The following is a 21,766-nucleotide window of genomic DNA, read 5'->3' as shown; positions in this document are numbered from 1 at the left end:
TCGTGGAAATTAGAGCATTGTTTTCGTAGTTAACTTGATGCATTTTCCTAGCCGATTAATTTGCTAATCTTTACACCTAATAATTTACCCCTAACTGTTTTCCGTTAACCTCTCAGATTAATCCTTTCTGTCACATTTTTTTGTAACTAAACTCACACTATTATAGATTATTGTATCCAACTCATCAACTTTCACCCACAACTCATCACTCAAAATTCTTCTATATATTCACCAAAAATATTCTCTACATCTCCACTCAAAGCCCCCAACACTAATCAATAGATCTATTCACAAATAAACCAATATATTTCTATCTTAGCTTTATCATACATAGGTTATATTATATCCATATTATTATTGTTAGAGATATATATACAAATTTTGAGTTGTTCATAATTAACCATGAACCATATGCATGTTACACAATTCTATGATCATGCAAAGGCCGATCAGGCTATCAACAACAACAACAATAATAATATATCTTCGCCTTTGAAGATCAATAAAGCCTCTCATCTCATTAGGAAATCGTCATCAAATTCATTACTACCATCTTCTTCCTCATCTTCCTCCCTATACAACGCGGTCGCGGCCACCAGCATCCCTCATCAACAGCCACGTCATCCGGTTATCATCTACACACATTCTCCAAAAGTCATCCACACTCATCCACGTGATTTCATGGCATTGGTTCAGAAGCTCACCGGCCTCTCTCCCGAGGATGATCCATCTTCGCCTTCTCCTCCTCTTCAGACGATGCCTCAGCATCCAAAGTCCGAGCCAATAAACGAGGAGGAGGAAGAGGAGGATCCCATATCGGGTCCTGAAGGCTGTCTTGGAGATATTCTCAGACTTGATGACCAAGAAAATACTTATCATGATAATAATATGACGAATAATAATATTAATCAGAAGTGTGATTTAGTGGTCAATGATGACAACGAATGCACTTCGGTTGTCACGGATGAAAATAATGGTAGTTGTAGTATAGGAGATAATTCATCAGCTTCTTGTTATGTTCCACCTCCTCCAATTTTTGATCTAGGTAATATAAATGATAATAAAGATATTAATAGTGGTATTAGTAATTTTAATTATAATATTAACAATAATAATACTAGTCATAATCTTAGTGATCCTCCAAGTTTCTTTGATAGTAATTTAGCACCTTTTGATGATCCTGGTCCAATTACTAATTCATCAGATTTTTTTTTCTCAGATCAGCAATTTTGTAACTATACTGATTCTTTGTTTTTTATGCCTAGTATGAGAAGCTCTTTTTCTTCTTCTTCATCAGAAAGTATCAAGGAGCTTCCAGATTTTTGATTTTTTTTTTTTTTTTTTTTTTGAGAATTAAGAATTCTTCCCCTTTTTTTTCAGTGAGAATTTTCGGATTTAGCCTTCCATTTTTTATTTTTTTTTAATTTTTCAGTTAAGAAAAAAAAGTTTTGTTTATTTTTCCTTTGCTGAAGAATCCAGAATTTTGTTTCAATAATGAGATATCCATAGAGAAAGAGGGATGGTTATTTTTTCTATTACCATTTGTACTAGTTGATAGTTTCATTTGCTTTGATATATGAAGTTAATAAGATTACTCTTGTTCTCTTTGATTGTGATGTAATTGTGCAAATTCTGTTTATCTCTTGTTCATGCCATTTCCTAGTTTATGGTTCATAAAGGTAGGAATATGATTTGTGTACATCCTATTCTTTTCTAATTTGCCTGGTGAAATTACACGGGTATGCTATTGATGTTATTGCTCTGTTCCAACATTTTTTTTTAATTTTTATTTGGGAAATGCAGGCTCTCTCAATATTCAACGATGTTTTATCTTCTAAATTTTGACCAAATGACAATGAGGAACCTGCAAAATTGGATATGCACTCGTTGATTTATCTTAAACAATATAAATATATAGTACATCAATTGATCAACTTTTAACTATCACCACGCAAAAATGACTACAATTTCAATAATTCAAAATGGATTAGCTTATGTAACTTATGAGCAAATTCGAACTCTACACTAGTCCCGGCAAGTCAAGTCATAACCCAACACTTCAAGTAAAAATTGTTGTTGATAAGATCAAGTCACTCAACAGCAACGCTCAAAATACAATTCAGTCTGTTAAAATGTGTCTGATATATCGTAGTTTCCGCACGATCCAAAATGTATAAGTTTTTTCTGTTTGACATGACCCTCAATTTCTTCTCCAAGTCCAAGGACATACAATTTTGCACGATTTGATGAGATTTAAAACTGTTTGATTTTGTATGAAGAAAAGGCTAATATTTTATGCTCTAACTTGTGGAAGGAATTTTAGAGAATTTATTTTTTCATCATATGCATATGCATGATTGAGTGAATACATATAGGATACCACAAACAATTAAGATCACTAGATCAATACGTAATAGGACTCCAAATGCCACTATTTCTAATTTAGATTAAGAAATAAGAAGAGTAAAAACTTATGTCCCGGATATGTGAGTTGTACTTGCACGTAGCCCTTTAATATTTATTCGTGGTTTATTAACATGTATTCTCACTTTATTAATTCAATAAATAATAATGAATTTACATAATTTTGATATAAACACATATGTCTAATGTAAAGATGCATCAACTAGCATAAAATTAAATCTTCGTATAAGACATCGGTTAACTTGGAGTTGTTTTTATACATATTTTCTTAAAATTTTATATATATATATATATATTTTTTTTATAAAAGATCTTCATTTTCACACAAAATATAATATCTTCATTTTGATGGTTTACTACTGAAATTAACCCAATCAGATTTGAGTTAGATCTAATGTTTTTTTTCCACATAGTCTAATCAAAGGATAACGATATAAATGTATTGTGGAACAAAATGACGGCTAAAACTTACACACACCCGGTGTATATACCAAACTAATACATGTATGTCATGTGTTTGAATTTAAAGTTCATGTTACTTAAGCATGATTAATTAATATATATTTTACTTAATTTAATTACATAACCATAGTAAAGAACATTAGTTTGGTGTATACACCGGGTGCGTGTAAATTTTTACCCAAAATGACACAACGTTTTTCTAGTTCTAGTTATGGCTGATAAAATATTTCTACATTTTGTTTTGAATTAAATTTTACTAGACTGATAAGCATTAAAGCAGTGTGCACGACCAACATGGGTTGTGGTGCAGTGGATGGGGTTGTTCCACTTAATCAGAGGTTGAAGGTTCGACCCTGGGTATGGAAAAAACTCTGTTGGGAGCGCTGCCACCTTAATGGGTCCTCCAATGCGTGATCCGGATTAGTTGGGGCTCCAATGCGGGCACAGACATTGGATGGAAAATCAAAATAAAAAAAAAGCAATGTGCATCCTTTAGAGGAAAAAAAAAAAGGCAGAAAACATATATCCCCGACAATTTGGAGCTCAATTACAGAAATTTTCATCACTTTGCAAAATTATTGAAAATCTGATTTTGGGTCTGTCGAGATGCATAATTATCCCTCGATACATCTTTTTCTTTGTAAAAATACATAATTAGCTCTCGATACATCCAACAAAGATGCATAATCAGTTGAAATTTTTTAATTACTTTGTAGGGGTGGATATTTGTGTAAATATGATAAGTTAATGTGCATGTTTATGTTATTTTTTCAAAAAATAAAGTGTGTTGAAAGGTAGTAGCTAATATAGTTGAGAAATATGAATTACGCTCATTAGTCAGCACAAGTGCTGGAATAGCTCAGTTGGTTAGAGCGTGTGGCTGTTAACCACAAGGTCGGAGGTTCAAGCCCTCCTTCTAGCGTCACAATGTTTTTTGTTTTCTTTTGAACACTTTCCTCATCAAGCAATTGCCTTGGTTCAAATTTCAAAAGCTGTTTTCTACAATTTCTTTTGTTCAGATGCTTCAATTTAGCTTTGTATTTTAGCACTCCAATCTCATTCAGAATATGACTGTAAAACCATTTGTGTTAGATCAATAAAACAACACGTGTGTATCCTACACGCGCAATATTGTGGAAAGAGTCGATAAAAAAGTACCACCCAGCTACTTTGATATTTTTTAAGATAGAAAGCTTTGAAAAGAAAACCTATAGTAGTTGCTGTGCGGTTTGTATCGTCTTGTCTGCACGACCTTTCAGCGGTAAATTCAAAATTTTAGGGCCAAGCAATTTAAATATTTTTTTGAATTAAAAAGCAAGTAGTCTTTGAAATTTAGCAATCTCTTCCTATACATTGCCTTGCTATTGCTAGCCCTGACAATTAAGCAAAAAATTATATTTGTCCTTCGTTATATGTTTTTGATTCTATTTGCCCTTACCATCCAACTCTGAACACATATTTGCCCTCGGACTGCTAAGTCGAAGTAACGATAAATAGCAATAGTCGTTGTTTGCGGGCTTAAAAGTTAAATATTCTGATGAAGATGTGATACAACTTAAATAGTAGTAGCAAGTACATGTGAAATTGGCCATCTGGTGCAAGCCCAATGGGCCCTTTACTATTACCAACAAAATTGTATCCCCTTTATACACCTAAAAACCCTAGAGCTTTCATTCTCTTACTTGCGCAAACACAAAGCTCTGTAGTTGCCTCTCACTAGCGCAGGTATTTCAAAATTCAATATCTCTACATTTGTCTTAGCTCCTACAAGAATTATATGAATGATGGGGGGGGGGGGGGGGGGTTATTAACATTATTTTATTTTAGTACTTTTTTTTTTGGTTTTATTGATTATTTGTAAAAGCTTGAAAAAGATGAATTAAGGAGATTTCTGTGCTGATTTTGAAGAAAAATTGTGTTTTTCACGATCCCTTTGAGGTTATTGGTTGGGGTTATCTTTATGACGTGAAAATTGTTGGGTTGATATTATTTTTCTTGTATTTTTTTTGGTTTTATTGGTTATCTGTATAAGTTTGAAATAGATGAATTAAGGGTTTTTTTTTTTTGCTGATTTGGAAGAAAAATGTTGTTTTTCATGGACCCTTTTGAGGTTATTGATTGGGGCTTATCTTTATGGCGTGAAAATTATTGGGTTGTTATTATTTTTTTCTGTAACTACCACTGTGTTGATGTTAATTGTGGTTGAAATGAGCATAATGAGGGTTCAAGCATAGATTGGTATATCGCTTTGTTGGTATTATTTGGAAGTTTCTGCCGTGTCGAGTTGTAAATTTAGATAAATGGTGTTTTTCGTCGACGCCTTTTGAGGTTATAGATTTGATTATCTTTATGATGTGAAAACTATTGTGTTGATAGTATTTTTTAATATAACGAACGCCGTGTTGCTGTGAAATGTGGTTGAAATGAGCAGAATGAGGATTTATATAGGTGAGCTAGTTAATTTGGGATTGAAGAATAGGCGAATAAATGATTGATATGCAGTTTTGTTAGTGAACTAAGCAAAAATATTTGCTTTGTCGAGTTGTATATCTGAAAATTTGAGTCTTTATAGTATTATCTGTTTATGCCTTATGACCGTTTAATTAATATGCAATTTTGTTAGTGAACCAAGCAAAAATATTTGTTTTGTCGAGTTGTATATCAGAAAATTTGAATTTTTACAGTATTATCTTTGTTTATGCTTTATTACTGTTTAATTGGTTCAGTAAAGAGATCTGCAAGGATGTACACGTCAAGGCAAAAGATTCACAAAGATAAAGATGCTGAACCTACTGAGTTTGAGGAGTCTGTTGCACAGGTTGTGCTTTGTTCTTACTTGATGACATTTGTTATTCAAAACTGAATGGTTCAATGGATATGATGTTTAAAGAGAGGAATTAAATTGTTTGAACAGGCTTTCTTTGATCTGGAAAACACCAACCAAGAACTGAAAAGTGAATTGAAGGACCTATACATCAATTCAGCAAGGTATGTGTGCTCTACTCTATCTTGTACTAAATTGAATGGCCTCTACTTTATGTTGTAGTTAGTATGAGTTTTTCACATTTTAGTAACTGCCTGTCATGGATATTGCAGTCAAATTGATGTGTCAGGAGGAAGCAGGAAAGCTGTTGTTATCCATGTGCCCTACAGACTGAGGAAAGCTTTCCGCAAGGTTCATGTTCGCCTTGTTAGGGAGTTGGAGAAGAAATTCAGTGGCAAGGTAGCTATTAAATTATTTTTATAATTTTCTGTCTCCATTTCCTTTGAGAATTTCCAAAGAATTAGGTTTAGAGCATTTAATCTGAAACACACACTACATTAGTTCATCGATGTTTATTGAATTTTGCTGTGTTCTGTGACAGATTCATCTTCGTAATGCCCATTATGATGATTCATTAAGAATTGATTCCTTCATGGGGCTGCACTTCTGGTTTCTAGCATGTGTTGCTGTGTTGTAATTAGCAAAGTTGAGATTACCTTTTGGGATTGGCATTTACTTCTATTTAGGCTTTTAGTGGTATTGACATTTTTCTGTAGTTCTTGTGTATCCCAACTTTTGAGTTATAGCTTTGGTACTATTCTGATAATCGTACCATAATTTTCTAAATAGTATTAATGGAGCCCAATCTTCAAAATATATTTAGTTGTTCATGCAATCTTGACAAATATATTCTTTGCCTCGTTCATCTATCCTGCATATGCTTTGCGATTGTTGTAGGCACCAATTACTTGTTCAAAAAATTCAATATGTAGTAAGTAAAAAGAGTTGGTATATTAGTTTTCCTCCATCTTTTGAGGAAAACAATGAGGGCAAGATGTTATCCCCATTCTGAAGCTTTATATGTTGCATTGTATTTTCATTAGTTCATTTGGTAATTTTCCCTGTTTCCTTGTTTTACAATGGAGTTTGATTTTTTGTAGGATGTAATCTTTATTGCCACCAGGAGGATAATGAGGCCTCCCAAGAGAGGTTCAGCTGCTCAACGACCCCGCAGCAGAACTCTTACATCTGTTCATGATGCCATATTGGAGGACTTGGTTGTTCCAGCTGAGATTGTTGGGAAGCGTACCAGGTATCGCGTTGATGGCTCCAAGATAATGAAGGTAAAGTTGTGAAGCACTATAGTTAGCTCATAGCTGTATCTTCTTGCTTAAATGTTTGTGGCTGCAGTTAACCGGAATAGTCTTTAGGGTGAATTAATAATACTGGTGCATTTTTCACAAATGTCGGAGAACTAGTTATCTGCATGGGTTTCTCTGTTGATATCATTCTTAAGTGATAACTTCTGTGATCTTTTCATTTAAAAGAGGGGAAAGCTTTATTCTTGTTTACGGATTTTGTTTCTCATCCTTTTTTTGGGTCTAGGTGTTCTTGGACCCCAAGGAACGCAACAACACCGAGTACAAGTTGGAGACCTTTTCAGCAGTTTACAGAAAGCTTTCGGGCAAAGATGTCGTGTTTGAGTACCCCACTGAGCCTTGAGGAAATGAATGAAATGCATGTCTTCATCTATTTGATGTGAAATGTTGAAACTGCACATTAGTTGTCCCTCCTTTGAAATTTTGGCAATTCCATTTTGTTTTAGAATGCAGAGAACTATGTGAAATTTCTATCAATTTTAAGTTAAAACCGTGTTGCTATGTCATAGATTTTGGGTTTGTTTATTGTAACTTGGTTTCATTTGCTCTCTCTCTCCTCTTTCTCCCTCTGTTATACATGGGTAAATGTCGTTGTCCGGCTTTTGAGATGGCTGCACAAAACAGATTTATCGATATTTTCTGGTCATTTGTTTGCCAAAAAGATCTTCATACTTGTGATAGTGGTAAAAAGTTTTGGGTCTTATTTCTGATTGCAAGACTGGTAATTGATTCAGGGTTTCTTCCCTCGGTCTCCTTTTCTACTTCTGTCTTACTCTTTAGAAACAAGTAATACGCTTGGCCTTTGCCCGGCGGGGTAGACAGGACTTGGGGAATGGAATCTATAGTGAAATATACAATAAAAGTTAATCTAGGTAGTTTTACCTTCTACTTCACCTGAGGTAGTGGTATGATCCGGGTATGTTGTCGTAGACACCCCACTATGTGGAAGTACATTGGGTATGTTGTAATCTAGGTAACTTTCACAGCTTTGAGGATAACGTTTTCAGTATTTATCACGCAACCTTAAGATATACAAATGGTCTGCTTGACTCCCAGATCCACCATATAGACCACTGTGGATAAATGGTGTCATTCATGTACACGGGGAAAGTTGAGTCATAAGAGGATTAGATACAAGTCAATAGCCGATCCAGATTTTGTTCGTAGCTCTCTTACGCCTTCAACCAAAGGACACAGAAATCGACTTGAATACCACAAGCAGGGCATGGTGGTGGCTATGGCTATGTAAATACAGCTTTCACTAAGAAAACAATGTGTGCCTATAATGAAACTGATAAGACCTTTGTTGATGCACATAAATTATCACATTCTAATTGGACAAATTGTTCTATTTCCTATGAAAGTGTACAATTAATCTACAACTTTCAAAACATTCAAGTTGAAAATATCCTCAGAAAAACCTATCAAACATGTCATCTAAGGATAGTTTTGGACATTGTGTCAAAAAACCTATATAATATATTATAAAGAATAAAAGAATAAGAATGACTAGTAGCTGGTTGGAAAACTTCAAGTGATGGAACTAAAGCGTTCAACAGGATCAGACTCTTCAAGCATGGAAGCTGCCTGGAAACAATCAGCAGCATCAGCTACCCGTCCATCGTCTCTGTGAACCAATCCCAACTGGTACCAAGCTACACGGTTGGTAGCTTCGATCCTCAATGCATCTGAGAGTAATGCTCTTGCTAATGGCAACATCTTCGAGCCCATTTTAGACAATAAAGAACCAAGCAAGATCTTACACTGTACATGATTAGGATCTACTAATAGTGCATTAACATAAGAAGCCAACGCTTTTTCCTTTTCTCCTTGTCTTTCAAACATCATTCCTGAAACAGGTTGATATAGAAAAATCAGCACAAGTTCTATTGCTACCTCATTTAGAAAGAAGCTTTCAGGTATCAAGGACAAAAACTCAAACAAATAAGTAGGCAAGCAGCCTTATTATACCTCATATGTTGGTAAATTTTTTAATCAGTATTAAGACTATTGGTTCAATAATTACAATCTAAACCACCATAATCACAATGCAGACAAATTCCTTTGGTGGAATTGCCTTTCTCTTTTTGATGTCAGCTAATGACGTCCGATGGGCGATGACCACAAAAATTGTCATCACTTTCTCAGAGATAAGAAACAAAACTACAAAGTAAACTAATAAATAAGGACAGAGACTGTAGTGTTCAAAAGTTTCTCCACCCTCCTTGTTTTCCAACTTTATTTCCAGCATGTTCTACTTTTGACACCTAACACACTACGAAATGAGTCGAATGTTTAAGTCAGTTTTTTCAAGCAATACAGCCATATTGTTACTTTGATGTAGACAGTTTTCTCAGAGAAACAAGGAAGGTCACTGGAAGTTAAGTTCTAGCACTGTTTCTCTAACTTCACATCCCAACGGAAGGAAGAGAAATAAAAGAAGTATCAACGAAAATATCCTTTCTTTTTCTTTCTTCATCTTGGAGAGAAATTGGAGAAGATGGATCCATATTGTTGGACGTTCAAGAGAAAAAAATTGGTCTTGGAACTACTTGATCGCACTTCTTTCAACATTCTCTATCCTCTTCATTTAACAAGCAAAAAGAATGGTATCATTTCTAACAACATCATTATTTCCTTGCTCCCCAAACATGGAGAAGTCTTTGAAGGACAAGGGACATGATGAAGCTAGTTGGCAACATTATGCACATGCTTAAGACGAATATATCACAAAATAAATAACAGGAAGGGATGTCAGGTGTCACTTTTGTTCCTCTACCTTTCATTATAGTAGCAAATAATTAGTCTTGAACTGTGTCAATTAAGAACTTTTTTTTTTTGGATAAGAATACGCACCTTCATTGATACGCTCTCTCTTTAAAGGTGAAACAACATATCTTTTGTCCAAATAAGTATTGTTGTGTTTATAGTTACTTTTTCCTGCATTAGATTTCTATTTTTCAATTTATTCATCATTAGGGGTTTCCTTTGCTTTAGCCCACGCTTTAATTAAGCTTTGCGCTTAAAAGCTCCAACAGATTTTGGGTTTTTTGCTTTTTACTACTATGAAACAACAGGCTTGGTGTAAGCATACCAACATGGCTAAGCTTTAATTCTAACTAGCTGGTATCAACCTATATGAATGTTTTGCTTCCAAGTAAAAAAAAAGCAGACGAGCGAAATGCAAAAGTACCTATAATCTATCCTGTGTTTCAAACTCTATGATTTTACATCTCTTTGGAGCTCTTGTATTAAGATCAAGTGTGCATGAAAAGTAGTAATTCAGAAAATTCTCAGATAACAGCTATAAGAACGTTAATGAGACACAGATACTAAAGGAGGAGGAAGAAAAACATGCTCGAAAGGTTCAAAGTAGAGAAGTATAATGACTATCTGAACCCGCCTGCTATTACTACTACAACGAAACTACAATTATATAACATAACATATAAATATCTACGCTACTGTCCATGATTAAATAAAGAATCTAATGTGATGTAGACCTCACAAGAAACAACAACAACAACAACATACGCAGTATACTCCCACCAAGTGGGGTCTGGGGAGGGTAAGTGTACGCAGTCCATACCACTACCTCAAATGTGAGATAGAGAGGCTGAGACCTCACAAGAAACATTGTCTTAAAAGCATAAGTCTGAAGCTTCCAGCCCAACAGGCTACCCCCAGGTCATAAATAAGGTGCAGAGAAAGAAAAAACTAAATTTTAACTCAAATGTATACGAGCAAATTCTATTCCTTTATCTGAATCCACCAAATATAAGCACATTTGCATGGATGCGGTAATTTTGCAAGTCCTGTTTAGGGGCTTACTCACAACCACTGTTTTCCGTCTTTAGTTGCACTCACTTTCTTTTACTTATATTCAATTTGATATGGAGTAAAGAAAACGAAGGAAGAAAGTCAATAATTTTGCCTCTGTAAGATATCAGCCATTGTAAATTAAGTTCATAATCTTGCCTTCTATATGCAAAGTGTCTGCTGAATGCTCAATAAGAGCTCTAGCTTTATCCAAACATGTCTCTGCATCCTTAAAATGTGAAAGGCTAGAGTACAAGTCTGCCAGTCCATGCCAAACTTCATATTCATTTACTTTATCGTCCTCCACCTGCAATAGACAAGTACGGAAAGAAAATTAATTCAATGAAGTCAGAAGTAGAAGCATAGTATGAATGCGAAGCATTTTATGTTGTTTCATGATTGAAGCTAAAAAGTTTTTCAATGGAAAGGCACGAAAGTGAGTTATAGAATGACGGCAGGCAAACATAAACTGGGGTTTCTACTGGAATATGTATTTTCTCTTCATTTTAAGACCATTAGAATAAATATTAGACAGGAATCTATATGCATTCAATCTCATTTTTTGATAACATAAGGAAATCATGATGGAGTTGAAATTAAGTGTACCAAAATAAGAATAATAACGCAAGGAATTGGGCAAAACAAGCTCATCATTCTTTCATACATTTGCCCCATTCACCCCTCCATTTTCCCTTTCCATCAAGAATGACAAACAACCCACTCAAACCACACATGCACCTTAATAGACCCAAATACAACTACCCTTTTGTTGCAGATATGAACGTCCAAGTCATAATTTACAAAAGATTCAACCAATCATGGTATATGGTAACACTCATCTATCTGTAGCATGTTATCCTGATAAGTGATAAGAGGCGGTGGATTCTAGCGTGTGATGATGTTGGATCGCAAAAACACAATTACAGTCTTTCCACCAAGAATAGCTCAAGGATGTTCATGAGAAAATCATGCCATGGTGGGAAAGAGTGGTGGAAATGATGACAGCCATGAGGCAAGTTTAGCGTTGAAAGATGGTCTTGGTACTGGCTTTTCATGGATTTTAGCCCTCTGTTTATGGTTTTGATGATGTCTGCAAGGACTGCTGACATTGGAATATGACTTATGGGTCAATGTTGTTGGTACCTGCGGTCATTGAAGACTTTTCAAGGTTTACATACTGATGACACTTGAAGTGCTGAGTGACAGTAATCCCAATTAGATCCAGTAGTGGGTGGTAGCTAGTGGTCATATATTGCATAGAAAGGCCATACCAATGACTATTTTTGGTTTGAAGATTTTGGCTATGTTGATCGAACTCTTCAAAAATGTCATCGGATGTGTGTTGGATCCTTAAAAGTAGTGCATTTTTGGAGGATCTGACACGGGTGGGGCAACATTTTTGGAGAGTTAGAGCAACTTAGGATTTGGTGGAAAGTGTGTTCTGGCTAACAAGATAGTCAGCAGCCAAGTAAAAAGCTTTAATTTTGTTTTTTAATTCTTGCAAGACTGGATACAGTTTTGCGGTGGGATCACAAGTTACTTTTATCCCAGTTCTGAGTTCTAAACGCAGACCACTAGGGGACTATATGCTGGCATAAGGGGATGGGAAGTGGAAAGGAAAATTTGAGATACACATATATGTTTTCATTTAAGTTACTAGATAAACAATCCAACCTGAGGTGCATTTCTGAAGGGTCCATAAGATTTTCTTTGAGCTTGAACCAATGAGAGGAGATGGCGATAAGGTTCAACGGCCTCGATGTACTGTGACTGGGATATTTTTAGCTTAGCTTTCATTCTTAGTAGAGGTCCTTGATCCCACTTCACAGTCTCATCGAAAGCCGCATCAATAACTACTTCAGCCTCTGAGTAGCGTTGTTGGGCAGAAAGAACTAAAGCAAGCAGTCTCCAACCTATTAGAGCAGATCCTCCGGTTGCATCAACATACTTTCTCGCATATTGCAAAGCTGCATCCAGATTACGGTGCTCTGCATATTGAACACCTAAGTCGAACATCAAATCTGTATTTTCATGCTCTAAAGCCATTGCACCATCTAAAGATTTTAAAGCCTCAGATTGAAGACGTGATCTCTCAAAATCAGAGGTTGCAACTTTTGCCTGCTTTCCCAAACAAAGACCTAACATGCGGAGACCAACACCTTTCAAGTGTTCATTTGAATCCTGTGCATTAGTTATTGCCCTCTGTGCATACTTCACTCCCTCAGCAGCAAGAAAAACATCCTCAGAGCAAATTTTAGCAGCCAACAATAACGAGAGAACATCATTTGGTTCTTCATCCTTATGCAGAGACTTCTGCAGTAGACTTAAGGCGGTTTTGTTCTGTCCAGCCGCACTATAACAAAGTGCTAAAGATCGCCAACGGTCAATCCGGTTAAGTACCCCGGGCATTACCTCTTCAAGTTGCTTACCTAATACAGAGGTTTGGCTGCATACAGACAGAGCAAATGTAAGGTGCTCTAAAACTGAAGGGTCCCATTTGATCTTACCAAGGTAAACTTTTCTCATTAGAATCATTAACAGCAGTATTGCTTCTTCCAAATTGTTCCTAGGTACATACGAACCGTCAATTTGCACAGCTAAACTCGGCGGGCAAACCTCAACCCCACTATAAAGCAGAAACACAGCAAAAGCTTTTTGAATCCTGGCACAGCAGTCATTATCAAGATTCCATTGGCTTAAGAGGGCACGTCGATAGGCAGACATTGCTTCAGAATAGCAACCAGCTTGCTTCCATAGCTCTGGAAGGAGCTCAACAGCATGGGTGACAGTTTCTTGCAGCTTATTCTCCACCAGTACATCAGGTATGCCACTATCAAATATCTTCTCTACAGCATCAAGCACACTTAAACACTCACGAGCAGCCTCTACAAATTCCCAACCAAAGAAATGTCTGTAAATGATCAAATCAAATAAATAGCAATTTTTCATTTTTTTCTAATAAATTATTGAAATTGCCTTCTACCATTCAGTCTCCCAAGCTTTTGCAGGGACTTCGCTTTCAAATATATGGCCTCAAGGACCAGACCAGCAGCATGCTGTGAGACGCCTGGCACAGACTCAATGCTGCGAGTGCGGCCCTTTTTAGAAGGTTGTTTTTCAGTGACAGAAGGCTGCATCCTCTGTATGGCTGCTTGGAGATCAATACCATCAAACACCCGAAGAGCTCCTTCCACATTTCCTCTTTGATATTCCAATCTTCCAAGAAGAGCTCGCGCTTCCTGCGATCCAAATTATAATCATCAGCAAACACATGCCTTCGGACTTTTAAGTTCATGCTGATGACAATCAACAATGGAAAAGATAAAGGAAAAAGAAACAAACATTTATAATCTATTACAACTTAAAGTGCTTTCAGGAAAATAAGATAAAATACACTAATTGACTAGCGTTCAAATTTACATGCAAATTTAACCTGACTCCAAAATGTAAATACAATCTGACCAATACAAATCCTGTCAAAACAAAAGAAGTTTACTCCACTGAAGTCCTTGATTTTTTTTTCTAAACCAGAAACCAATACCTAATTTGCTTATTCAATTGATGTCTATAAACCCTTTAATGCAGGGTAATTGAACATAAACTTTCACCAGATATCTAAAGCATCACGAAATGACAACAGATCAGAAAGCTCAAAACTCGCACGTAATTTTTTTTTTTAAAAACAGATAACTTTAACTCGCAGAAACTTTTAGTAACACATTATGGCTATAATTGATGGAAATCATACAACCTATAAGAAAAGAAAGGACTAGATAGATAGGTTTTTTCAAGAATCGTCATTTAAAGTCTGAAAGATTAAAGTAATTGACTCTCAATCTCATCATCGATGAATTCGTCAAACATTTAAGCCGCCACAAAAGGATTACGTGGAAAAAAAGGGGCAGCCCAGTGCACTAAGCTTCTGCCATGCCCTCAGGGGAAGGGCCGGACCACGAGGCTCAACTGTCCACAGCCTTACCCTGCATTTTTGCAAGAAGCTGTTTCGACAGCCGAAACCGTGACCTCCTGGTCATGTGGCAGCAACCTTAATCAAAGAAAGTATTCTGTCCTAAGTTTTACTGCTTTAGCTATTAGTATGAGTATGTATAAGCTCTCGGTTTTGTGCCCTTGGGAACAAGCTTTACTTGAACAAATATAAATTTCACAGGAACTAGGAATGCCAAGAAAAAATATAAACTTTGACAACCACTCACCTCAAAATTGAGGGACAAACCTTCACGCAACGCAGATTCAGCCTCTTGAATGTTTCCCTCATCAAGTTTTGCTTCAACAACATTTGTTTCCATACAAATCCCATTTGCACAAACTTGCCTAACTGATGGATCAACATCAGCCTTCCCTAATTCTGCTGATTCATTTCCAGACATCTCTAGCCCCACTTTCTATGCTCACTACAATAAAAATACAAACATAAATATGATTCTTTTGATCACAGGGGAACCCACAGCACATGCAATAGCTCGCAAACTACATAGGCCAGGTAAATCACACTAGGCAAGCCCCGTGCAACGAGCTCGACCCAAAAGGCCAACCCCCTATTGTCACAAATATACACATCATTAACCATGAAATTTGATCCCTTGGCTTCTATAGCATCAAGAAAATGAACAGAACCTTTACCCCTTTTTGTTCTTTATGTTAACATGCACAACAACAAAGTCCAAATCACCAACAAACCAATTGGTAAAAAGATTCATCGTTATCAAAACACACACAAAAACACTAGATAATGCAACAACCAAAAACGTTATTTTGAATCACAATTCTAAGGAATGATGTAAACAAACAATGGGGGCGCAAAAAAAAATGAATCTTGAAAAATGAAGGCAACTGAAAATTCATAATATAAGATAGAAGAATCAAGAATTTCAAGAAAATAGGGATGGGTATTACCTGGAAATTAGTGGGAGATGAATGGTGTTAAATTCTTTAAAAGAAGCCAAAATTTGCCTGGATCAAGAAAGAGAGAGGAGGAGAAGAATGGTGACAGCGTTTTGACTTACAACTCGGAATATTCTATGAAACAAATAAAACAAAAACAAGACAAAGTTGTCACGTCCAGGTTTTACATTCCTCCATTTGGGATTTTTTTAGTTATTCACTCTATCAAAAATAAATACTACTTATTTATTTTAGTTGTTTAATTTAAAAAATTGAATGATAATTTATTGTTGTAGACACGTAAATTTTATTGGATCAAATTCATATAAAATTTAAATTGAATTCATATTTTATTGAATCTAAAATTATTTTAGGGTGTAAAAAATAATAAATCCATTTTATTCTTCGTCAAGGTTCATCTCATGTTTAAGCCCAAACTCACACCACTTGTCAATTGACATGACAATTCAAGTCAAGTTCAAGAGCTAATGAAACATTGTCAAGTGTCCCAAATAACATATTTTTTGTCAATCACAAGCAACCTTGTCTGTGACAGAAGAGGTTATTTGCAGTTGGATTGTCTATCCCTTACAACTATAAATAGGAGGGTTACTTAATTTTCTGAGGTTTTAATTTCTGTAGGAAGCTTCCGCATTGACTACACAACTATTCAAAGAATTGACTAATAGAGTTTTGCCTGGAGATGACAAGAAGAAGTGTTGTCTTGTTCGAAAATTTCTGGAGATCCAAACACATTTTTGGAGGCTTGAATCATTAAAGTTTGAGAATTGCACTACAAAAGGCCCTCAAATCACGAAAAAGCTTAGGAGAATCATTAAAGTTCGAGAATTGCACTACAAAAGGCCTTCGAACCACAGAAAAGCTTAGAAGAGAAGAATCCAAAAAAACTTAGAAGAGAAGAATCGAAAGAATAACAGAATTGTACCCGCAAAATTCATTTATATAAAATTATTCTTTTTATTTATTTTATTTTTACTTGTTGTTAATTTTCAGTATTACAAAAATTTATTAAATAATTATTATACTTAATTTAATCTTATTATTAATTATTTATATTTTAATATTTAAATGACTTATAAATAATAGTGGTAATTAGATATGACATCAAGCATGGACGAAGAAGTATGGATTAATGATGATGAGTCAAATAAGGCTTCGTTATTTATTGTAAACCATTTTTTTACGAAGAAGTATGGATTAATGATGATGAGTCAAATAAGGCTTCGTTATTTATTGTAAACCATTTTTTTTCCTTAATATAAAAGATATAAAATACTCACAAAAAAGTAGCTGATGTAATAACATGCAATTTATTGACCTCTCACCAAGATTGTCACAATTTGATTTTAAATATTATAAATTTCAAATCTGTGATGTATGTGCCACTGCACTCCTTCATAATCATATGTGTCAGTCATAAATTAACTCACTGGAAATATTTTAAGATAAACCCGACGTAACGCCACCACTCTTGTGAACATGCATGGTAATTTTGTTATTTTTATTTTTGGTCTGACCATGTATGGTCATTTAAGATATGTTTTTTCCTGTACATTTTTTGGGTTGACTTTTGGATTTGTTTTTCATTCAAAAAGTGAGAGGAATATTGTTTGTTTACCCTAAAGATTAAGTAGCCGTTTGACAATAATTATAATTATTTTATTCTTTAAAACTATTATATACATAATATTAAAAAAGTAATGTTATAAGAAAAATTTTATGTAAAAATTTAAAAGATTGGGTTATATGTAATAATAATAAAAGTTGGAATTGGAGTTGAAAAATTGTGAAAACAACAAAAACCTGTTTTCTCTTTTCAGAAAATTTTTCCAAAATTATTTTTTGAATTTTCATGGTCAAATACCATAATTTCCAACTCCGAAAAATTTTTTTGGAAAAAAGAGAAAAATTTCCATGAGCCCTGAGAAAGAAAGGTGAGATAATACTACTCTTTTTCTTCCTAGTACAAAGAATATATGCGGTGGTGGAGCCACAATCAACGAAGGATGGTCAGATGAACACCCTTCGTCGGAATTTTTTTAGAGTATATAGGTTAAATATAGATATTTATGGTTATATATATATGTTATTGCACACCATTGACAAGTTAGAGAAACACAGTCTAGTGGTCAAAAGTGTGTATTTTCGCATCAACAATTCGGGTTTGAACTTTGGTAGGTGCAGCAGTGTTTTGTTTTCTTTGTTTTTTAAACAGTTCTTTATCTAAGGAAAAATATGAACAACTTTAACCAAAAGTCTGGCTCCGCCATTTTCCTTCTATTAGATAGGATACTATTGTTTGAGAAATGTTTTTTGATTGATAAACTGAGACCAGCATACAAGATTGGAGTTCATGGATCTTTTCATGCTAGTAGTCACTTTTTCAATGAAATGTCCAAGTGAATTAATGGTGCTCTCACTATCTGCTCATATGTATAATTCGCAGGTGAATATAAAGTATTCTTAGGTTTTTCAATAGTATGCATAATTTTTAACATGATGTCCTTTCAAGATTATAATTCTCACTGTCATATCTTGTTTAAAGTGGATTCAAAAGCTTTCCACTTCTGTTGATTTCTTAATCATCTAGTAACAGATTACAAGAGCCAATTGTGTTTCATTGATCCCTCTTTCTGTTTTTTCTGTGCTTCATATTTTGGCAAAATAATTTTGTTGCGTTAATCATTCATTACAGCAAATGTAAGGACAGTTGTATTCTTGTATACTCAAAGGGAAACTCGAGTTGAAAACTATAAAGTTAATACTTTAGTACATCCACATTCCAAGTAAATCACAACCAAGATTACAGGGACAAGACGACATAAATACTTAGTACTTTATTTATGTAAATAGTAGAACACCTAGTATAAAACTGGTGTAGACAGAGAGTACTAAAATTAGGAGAAAGTAGATAAAATAGAGGTCATGCTGATAGGTTCTCATGAAATATATTACTACTTATGATCAAGTCTCGCGATATTGCAGTAGTGTTTTTAGCATCTGGGGTATGGCACGCCACAAGTGCGAGCGACTTTCTTGGCAGCGGGAGAGTTGACATACTGCTTTAGAGCTGGATTCTTGAGGTATTGACAAAGGCAAGACTTTTGTTGCTTGATCTTGCTGCAGCAGAGTTTAGTCGGTGCTGATGATGATCTGATAGCTCCTAGGCAAGGACGCAGCTCAGCTGGGCTACATGTTGCAGCAGATGAGACGTGCGCCTCAGCAAGAAGCAGCAGCACTAGCACTGTAACAAGCACAAGTTTTGATGCTTTGTTCATTGTCAAGTGTGTGTTTGCTTAATGAATGTTGGGGTTACTTAGCTAGATGGAAGCAAATGAAAGAGTTGATGGAACAAGCTTGGGATGACTTGAAGTTGGCTTAGCATTTGCTCAATTTATAGACAAGGCATTGGCAAAATTTGGAGTGTTTGAGAATTTTTTTTTTTGCTTAAAGTAGTTGAGCATGGTGTTTAATTACCTCAAAATATGATTACTGCGATTATGGTGTCCCACCAAATCCAACAACCAAAGTCACTAGTGAGCAATACACGCGTGCAACACTGGTTCATTGCCCCAAAATTGCCCTGCTTATTACCTACTTGTAATAAGTTCTAACCATGCATATTTGTTATGAATGGGAATGGGTCAATATCGGCAAAGCAACCCGATACCAGATTAAGTGGCTATGTTTGAGATCGAGGTTGATAAATAGTGAACCGTGAGAAGCAAAACGACGTTTTTGTCAATTATGTTGCAGCTTTGCAAAGTCTATTATCCCCTTCTATGTTCTAGTATTTCACCTCCTTAGCTTCTTGTCTATAGTATCCTTAGCTATCTTAATTGTAATTGTGTGGTTCAAATATAAGTTTGATTATTAGCTATTGCTATTGTGTCTGTTCCTATCAATGTGAATCACAAGTTTGGTTACTGTTGCATTGCTGTTTGTAACACATTCAAAATGTGGAGTCAAAGATTTAAGCTTTATGAGTTCTAAATTCTAGGATAGCGATATCAGGTGTTAGTAACTGAATTTTAAAATTAATCATTGTGTATATTTAATGAATTTCTTAATACATATATAAATATGGACTAAAGCTACAAAATTCGGTCGAACTCGTTTGTAAGATTGAGTTTTGTGAGCTGACAATATGCATATGTATACTAGTACTAGTAAATTAGTAATACATAAAGTTACATCATCTGTAAAGTTATCATTTTTATATAATGAACAGGTGTAAGTCGCATGAGTTAAAGTGTAGTAGTGTGCTGGACCACTTATAACTAATGAGATGCTTGAATTATATAGTCAATAACATATTGCCACATTTGCACCATAAAATGAGTGTTAAAATGGATGGGAAGGAGGTAGTAGTCATTAACTTCTTGAAGGAATGAAGCAACTCTTGATAATAGTATCTTCTAGAAAAAAATAATTTGACAAATTGTTTCTCCAACCTATGTGGAAAGTGATAAAAGTTGAGTTAAATTAATGTATAGAGAAAACATTTAGGAGCTTATTCCATGAACTATGTAAGTAAAGCTACCCATCTAAACATCAAAATAACAAATGTTGAAATCTCCACCTGTTAAATTACATGAAGAAGACAGAAAAGAGAATAATACTTATATTAAAGGAAAGGGCCTTGTCATGCACTAATTTTCATGTCTAACAGAGGAGTTCGAAATTTAATGGATAAACGCACTTGCCCCTTTGTCCAAACTCAGGATGTGTCCAATTCATATACATCGATGCATTTCTTCTCAAATCATTTAGATTTTAAAATAATATACTTCTGTGATAGTTCTTGAAGAACTTGTGTTGAACGTATTAAAACTTTATAGATGTTTTTGATACTGTTTTAAATTTGTGTTTAGGTGTTTGTGCAAAACATATAAAATTGTCTACCTGAAACAACACTATTCGTATTTGATTTTTCACCCTTCTTTTTCCGGCCTCCAATCATCTCAGTAGAGAAGACTAAGCTCACACGAATTACAGGATGGCCTTCGAGCCATACTTGGAACGAGTTTTTTCCTCACACACAGCTCAGGCCGGTTTACAAATAATGTCTTTTTGTTAAAAAATATATATATATATATATATATATAAGCGTACCCATGTATACTTTATTCTTTAATTTAATAGCAAAGTCTAAGTGCACAATTAAAGAATTGAGGGGGAAGCATGCATGCGCCATGCGCAACCTGCTTTCGGTTATGATAATTGCCATTATTAGTACACTATATTATATTCTTGCATCAATGTTTCCATTCTGCCCTCATCATTAATTAATTTTATTAACATTTTACTGGTAATAATCTTTCCTTTCAAATATTCGGGTAATTTATTTCTTTAAGGTCTCTCACATAAATTTAATTCTACTCCCTAGTTTCAAAATATTTATTCAATTTTGTTTTTTGAAAGTCAATTCAATTAATTCTCAGACAAATATTCAAAAACTATACAAAATTCTAAAGTACTATACATTTGCAATTCTTCATATCAATAGTGAATAAACACATTTAAGTGTTGGTCAAAATTCATGTAGATTTTTGAAAAGTGAAAAGTGACAAATATTTTGAGGCGGAAAAGAATAATCGTTTGGATAAATATGTAAATATGCTACTGATTAGTTACAGTAAAATATAAACAAATTCATGACTTTTACTACTCCCATACACATTAATTCATCACGATAGAGAATTAATATTTTTCAGACCTAAAAATTTAAAATTAAATGCGAAAAATACTTACCGTTCTAACAACCCTTGAAATCTTGATGTGTGATTTCCAAACACCAACGTTAGTGCCCTCGTACAATGAGTCAAACTGAGTATGATACATCAACTTCAATTCACCATAAGTCTCCACCACCTGTCCATATTATTTTAAGTTACTATACCATGCTTCCGTGCTTCTATCAAACTTCATCAACACAGCTTGTTGGTGGTAGCACAATAATAAGGATATTAGACAAATAAGAAAAATATAAAAG

At 34.7% G+C, this 21,766-nt stretch overlaps 3 protein-coding genes and 1 non-coding gene across 4 annotated transcripts; 3 read left to right on the top strand and 1 right to left on the bottom strand.

Moving 5' to 3' along the window:
• The first annotated feature begins 219 nt into the window (after positions 1 to 219).
• On the top strand, positions 220 to 1,535 carry LOC107855384 (VQ motif-containing protein 20). Its single transcript, XM_016700383.2, has one exon. The coding sequence runs from the start codon at positions 403 to 405 to the stop codon at positions 1,324 to 1,326; it is 924 nt and encodes a 307-aa protein (XP_016555869.2). The 5' UTR covers positions 220 to 402; the 3' UTR covers positions 1,327 to 1,535.
• Positions 1,536 to 3,734: 2,199 nt separating this feature from the next.
• Positions 3,735 to 3,808, top strand: TRNAN-GUU. The gene has a single exon. It is a non-coding gene; the product is annotated as a tRNA-Asn (tRNA).
• Positions 3,809 to 4,224: 416 nt separating this feature from the next.
• LOC107855436 (40S ribosomal protein S7) lies at positions 4,225 to 7,535 on the top strand. Its single transcript, XM_016700456.2, has 6 exons — positions 4,225 to 4,611; positions 5,613 to 5,704; positions 5,801 to 5,874; positions 5,983 to 6,109; positions 6,811 to 6,993; positions 7,256 to 7,535. The coding sequence occupies exons 2-6, from the start codon at positions 5,630 to 5,632 to the stop codon at positions 7,370 to 7,372; spliced, it is 576 nt and encodes a 191-aa protein (XP_016555942.1). The 5' UTR covers positions 4,225 to 4,611; positions 5,613 to 5,629; the 3' UTR covers positions 7,373 to 7,535.
• An 804-nt stretch (positions 7,536 to 8,339) lies between these two features.
• Positions 8,340 to 15,950, bottom strand: LOC107855435 (protein NPG1). The gene is made up of 6 exons (XM_016700455.2): positions 15,763 to 15,950; positions 15,063 to 15,260; positions 13,832 to 14,087; positions 12,523 to 13,733; positions 11,008 to 11,155; positions 8,340 to 8,879 (listed from the first exon to the last, which is right to left on the bottom strand). The coding sequence occupies exons 2-6, from the start codon at positions 15,234 to 15,236 to the stop codon at positions 8,560 to 8,562; spliced, it is 2,109 nt and encodes a 702-aa protein (XP_016555941.1). The 5' UTR covers positions 15,237 to 15,260; positions 15,763 to 15,950; the 3' UTR covers positions 8,340 to 8,559.
• Between the last annotated feature and the right edge of the window lie 5,816 nt (positions 15,951 to 21,766).

This window comes from Capsicum annuum, chromosome 6 (genome assembly GCF_002878395.1).
Source record: "Capsicum annuum cultivar UCD-10X-F1 chromosome 6, UCD10Xv1.1, whole genome shotgun sequence".
Taxonomy (NCBI): domain Eukaryota; kingdom Viridiplantae; phylum Streptophyta; class Magnoliopsida; order Solanales; family Solanaceae; genus Capsicum; species Capsicum annuum.
The sequence above is the reverse complement of the archived record's forward strand: the minus strand, read 5'-3'. Positions and strand labels throughout refer to the sequence as shown.

What these genes read in the sequence shown, in the direction of transcription:
- LOC107855384 (XM_016700383.2), top strand. Translation starts at nt 403, where the DNA reads ATGAACCATATGCATGTTACACAATTCTATGATCATGCAAAGGCCGAT.
- LOC107855436 (XM_016700456.2), top strand. Translation starts at nt 5,630, where the DNA reads ATGTACACGTCAAGGCAAAAGATTCACAAAGATAAAGATGCTGAACCT. An exon ending in TTGAGGAGTCTGTTGCACAG is followed by an intron (nt 5,705 to 5,800) that starts GTTGTGCTTTGT and finishes TTGTTTGAACAG; the next exon opens with GCTTTCTTTGATCTGGAAAA. An exon ending in ATGGCTCCAAGATAATGAAG is followed by an intron (nt 6,994 to 7,255) that starts GTAAAGTTGTGA and finishes TTTTGGGTCTAG; the next exon opens with GTGTTCTTGGACCCCAAGGA.
- LOC107855435 (XM_016700455.2), bottom strand. Translation starts at nt 15,236, where the DNA reads ATGTCTGGAAATGAATCAGCAGAATTAGGGAAGGCTGATGTTGATCCA. An exon ending in CCTTCAGAAATGCACCTCAG is followed by an intron (nt 11,156 to 12,522) that starts GTTGGATTGTTT and finishes TGTCTATTGCAG; the next exon opens with GTGGAGGACGATAAAGTAAA. An exon ending in AGACACTTTGCATATAGAAG is followed by an intron (nt 8,880 to 11,007) that starts GCAAGATTATGA and finishes AACCTGTTTCAG; the next exon opens with GAATGATGTTTGAAAGACAA.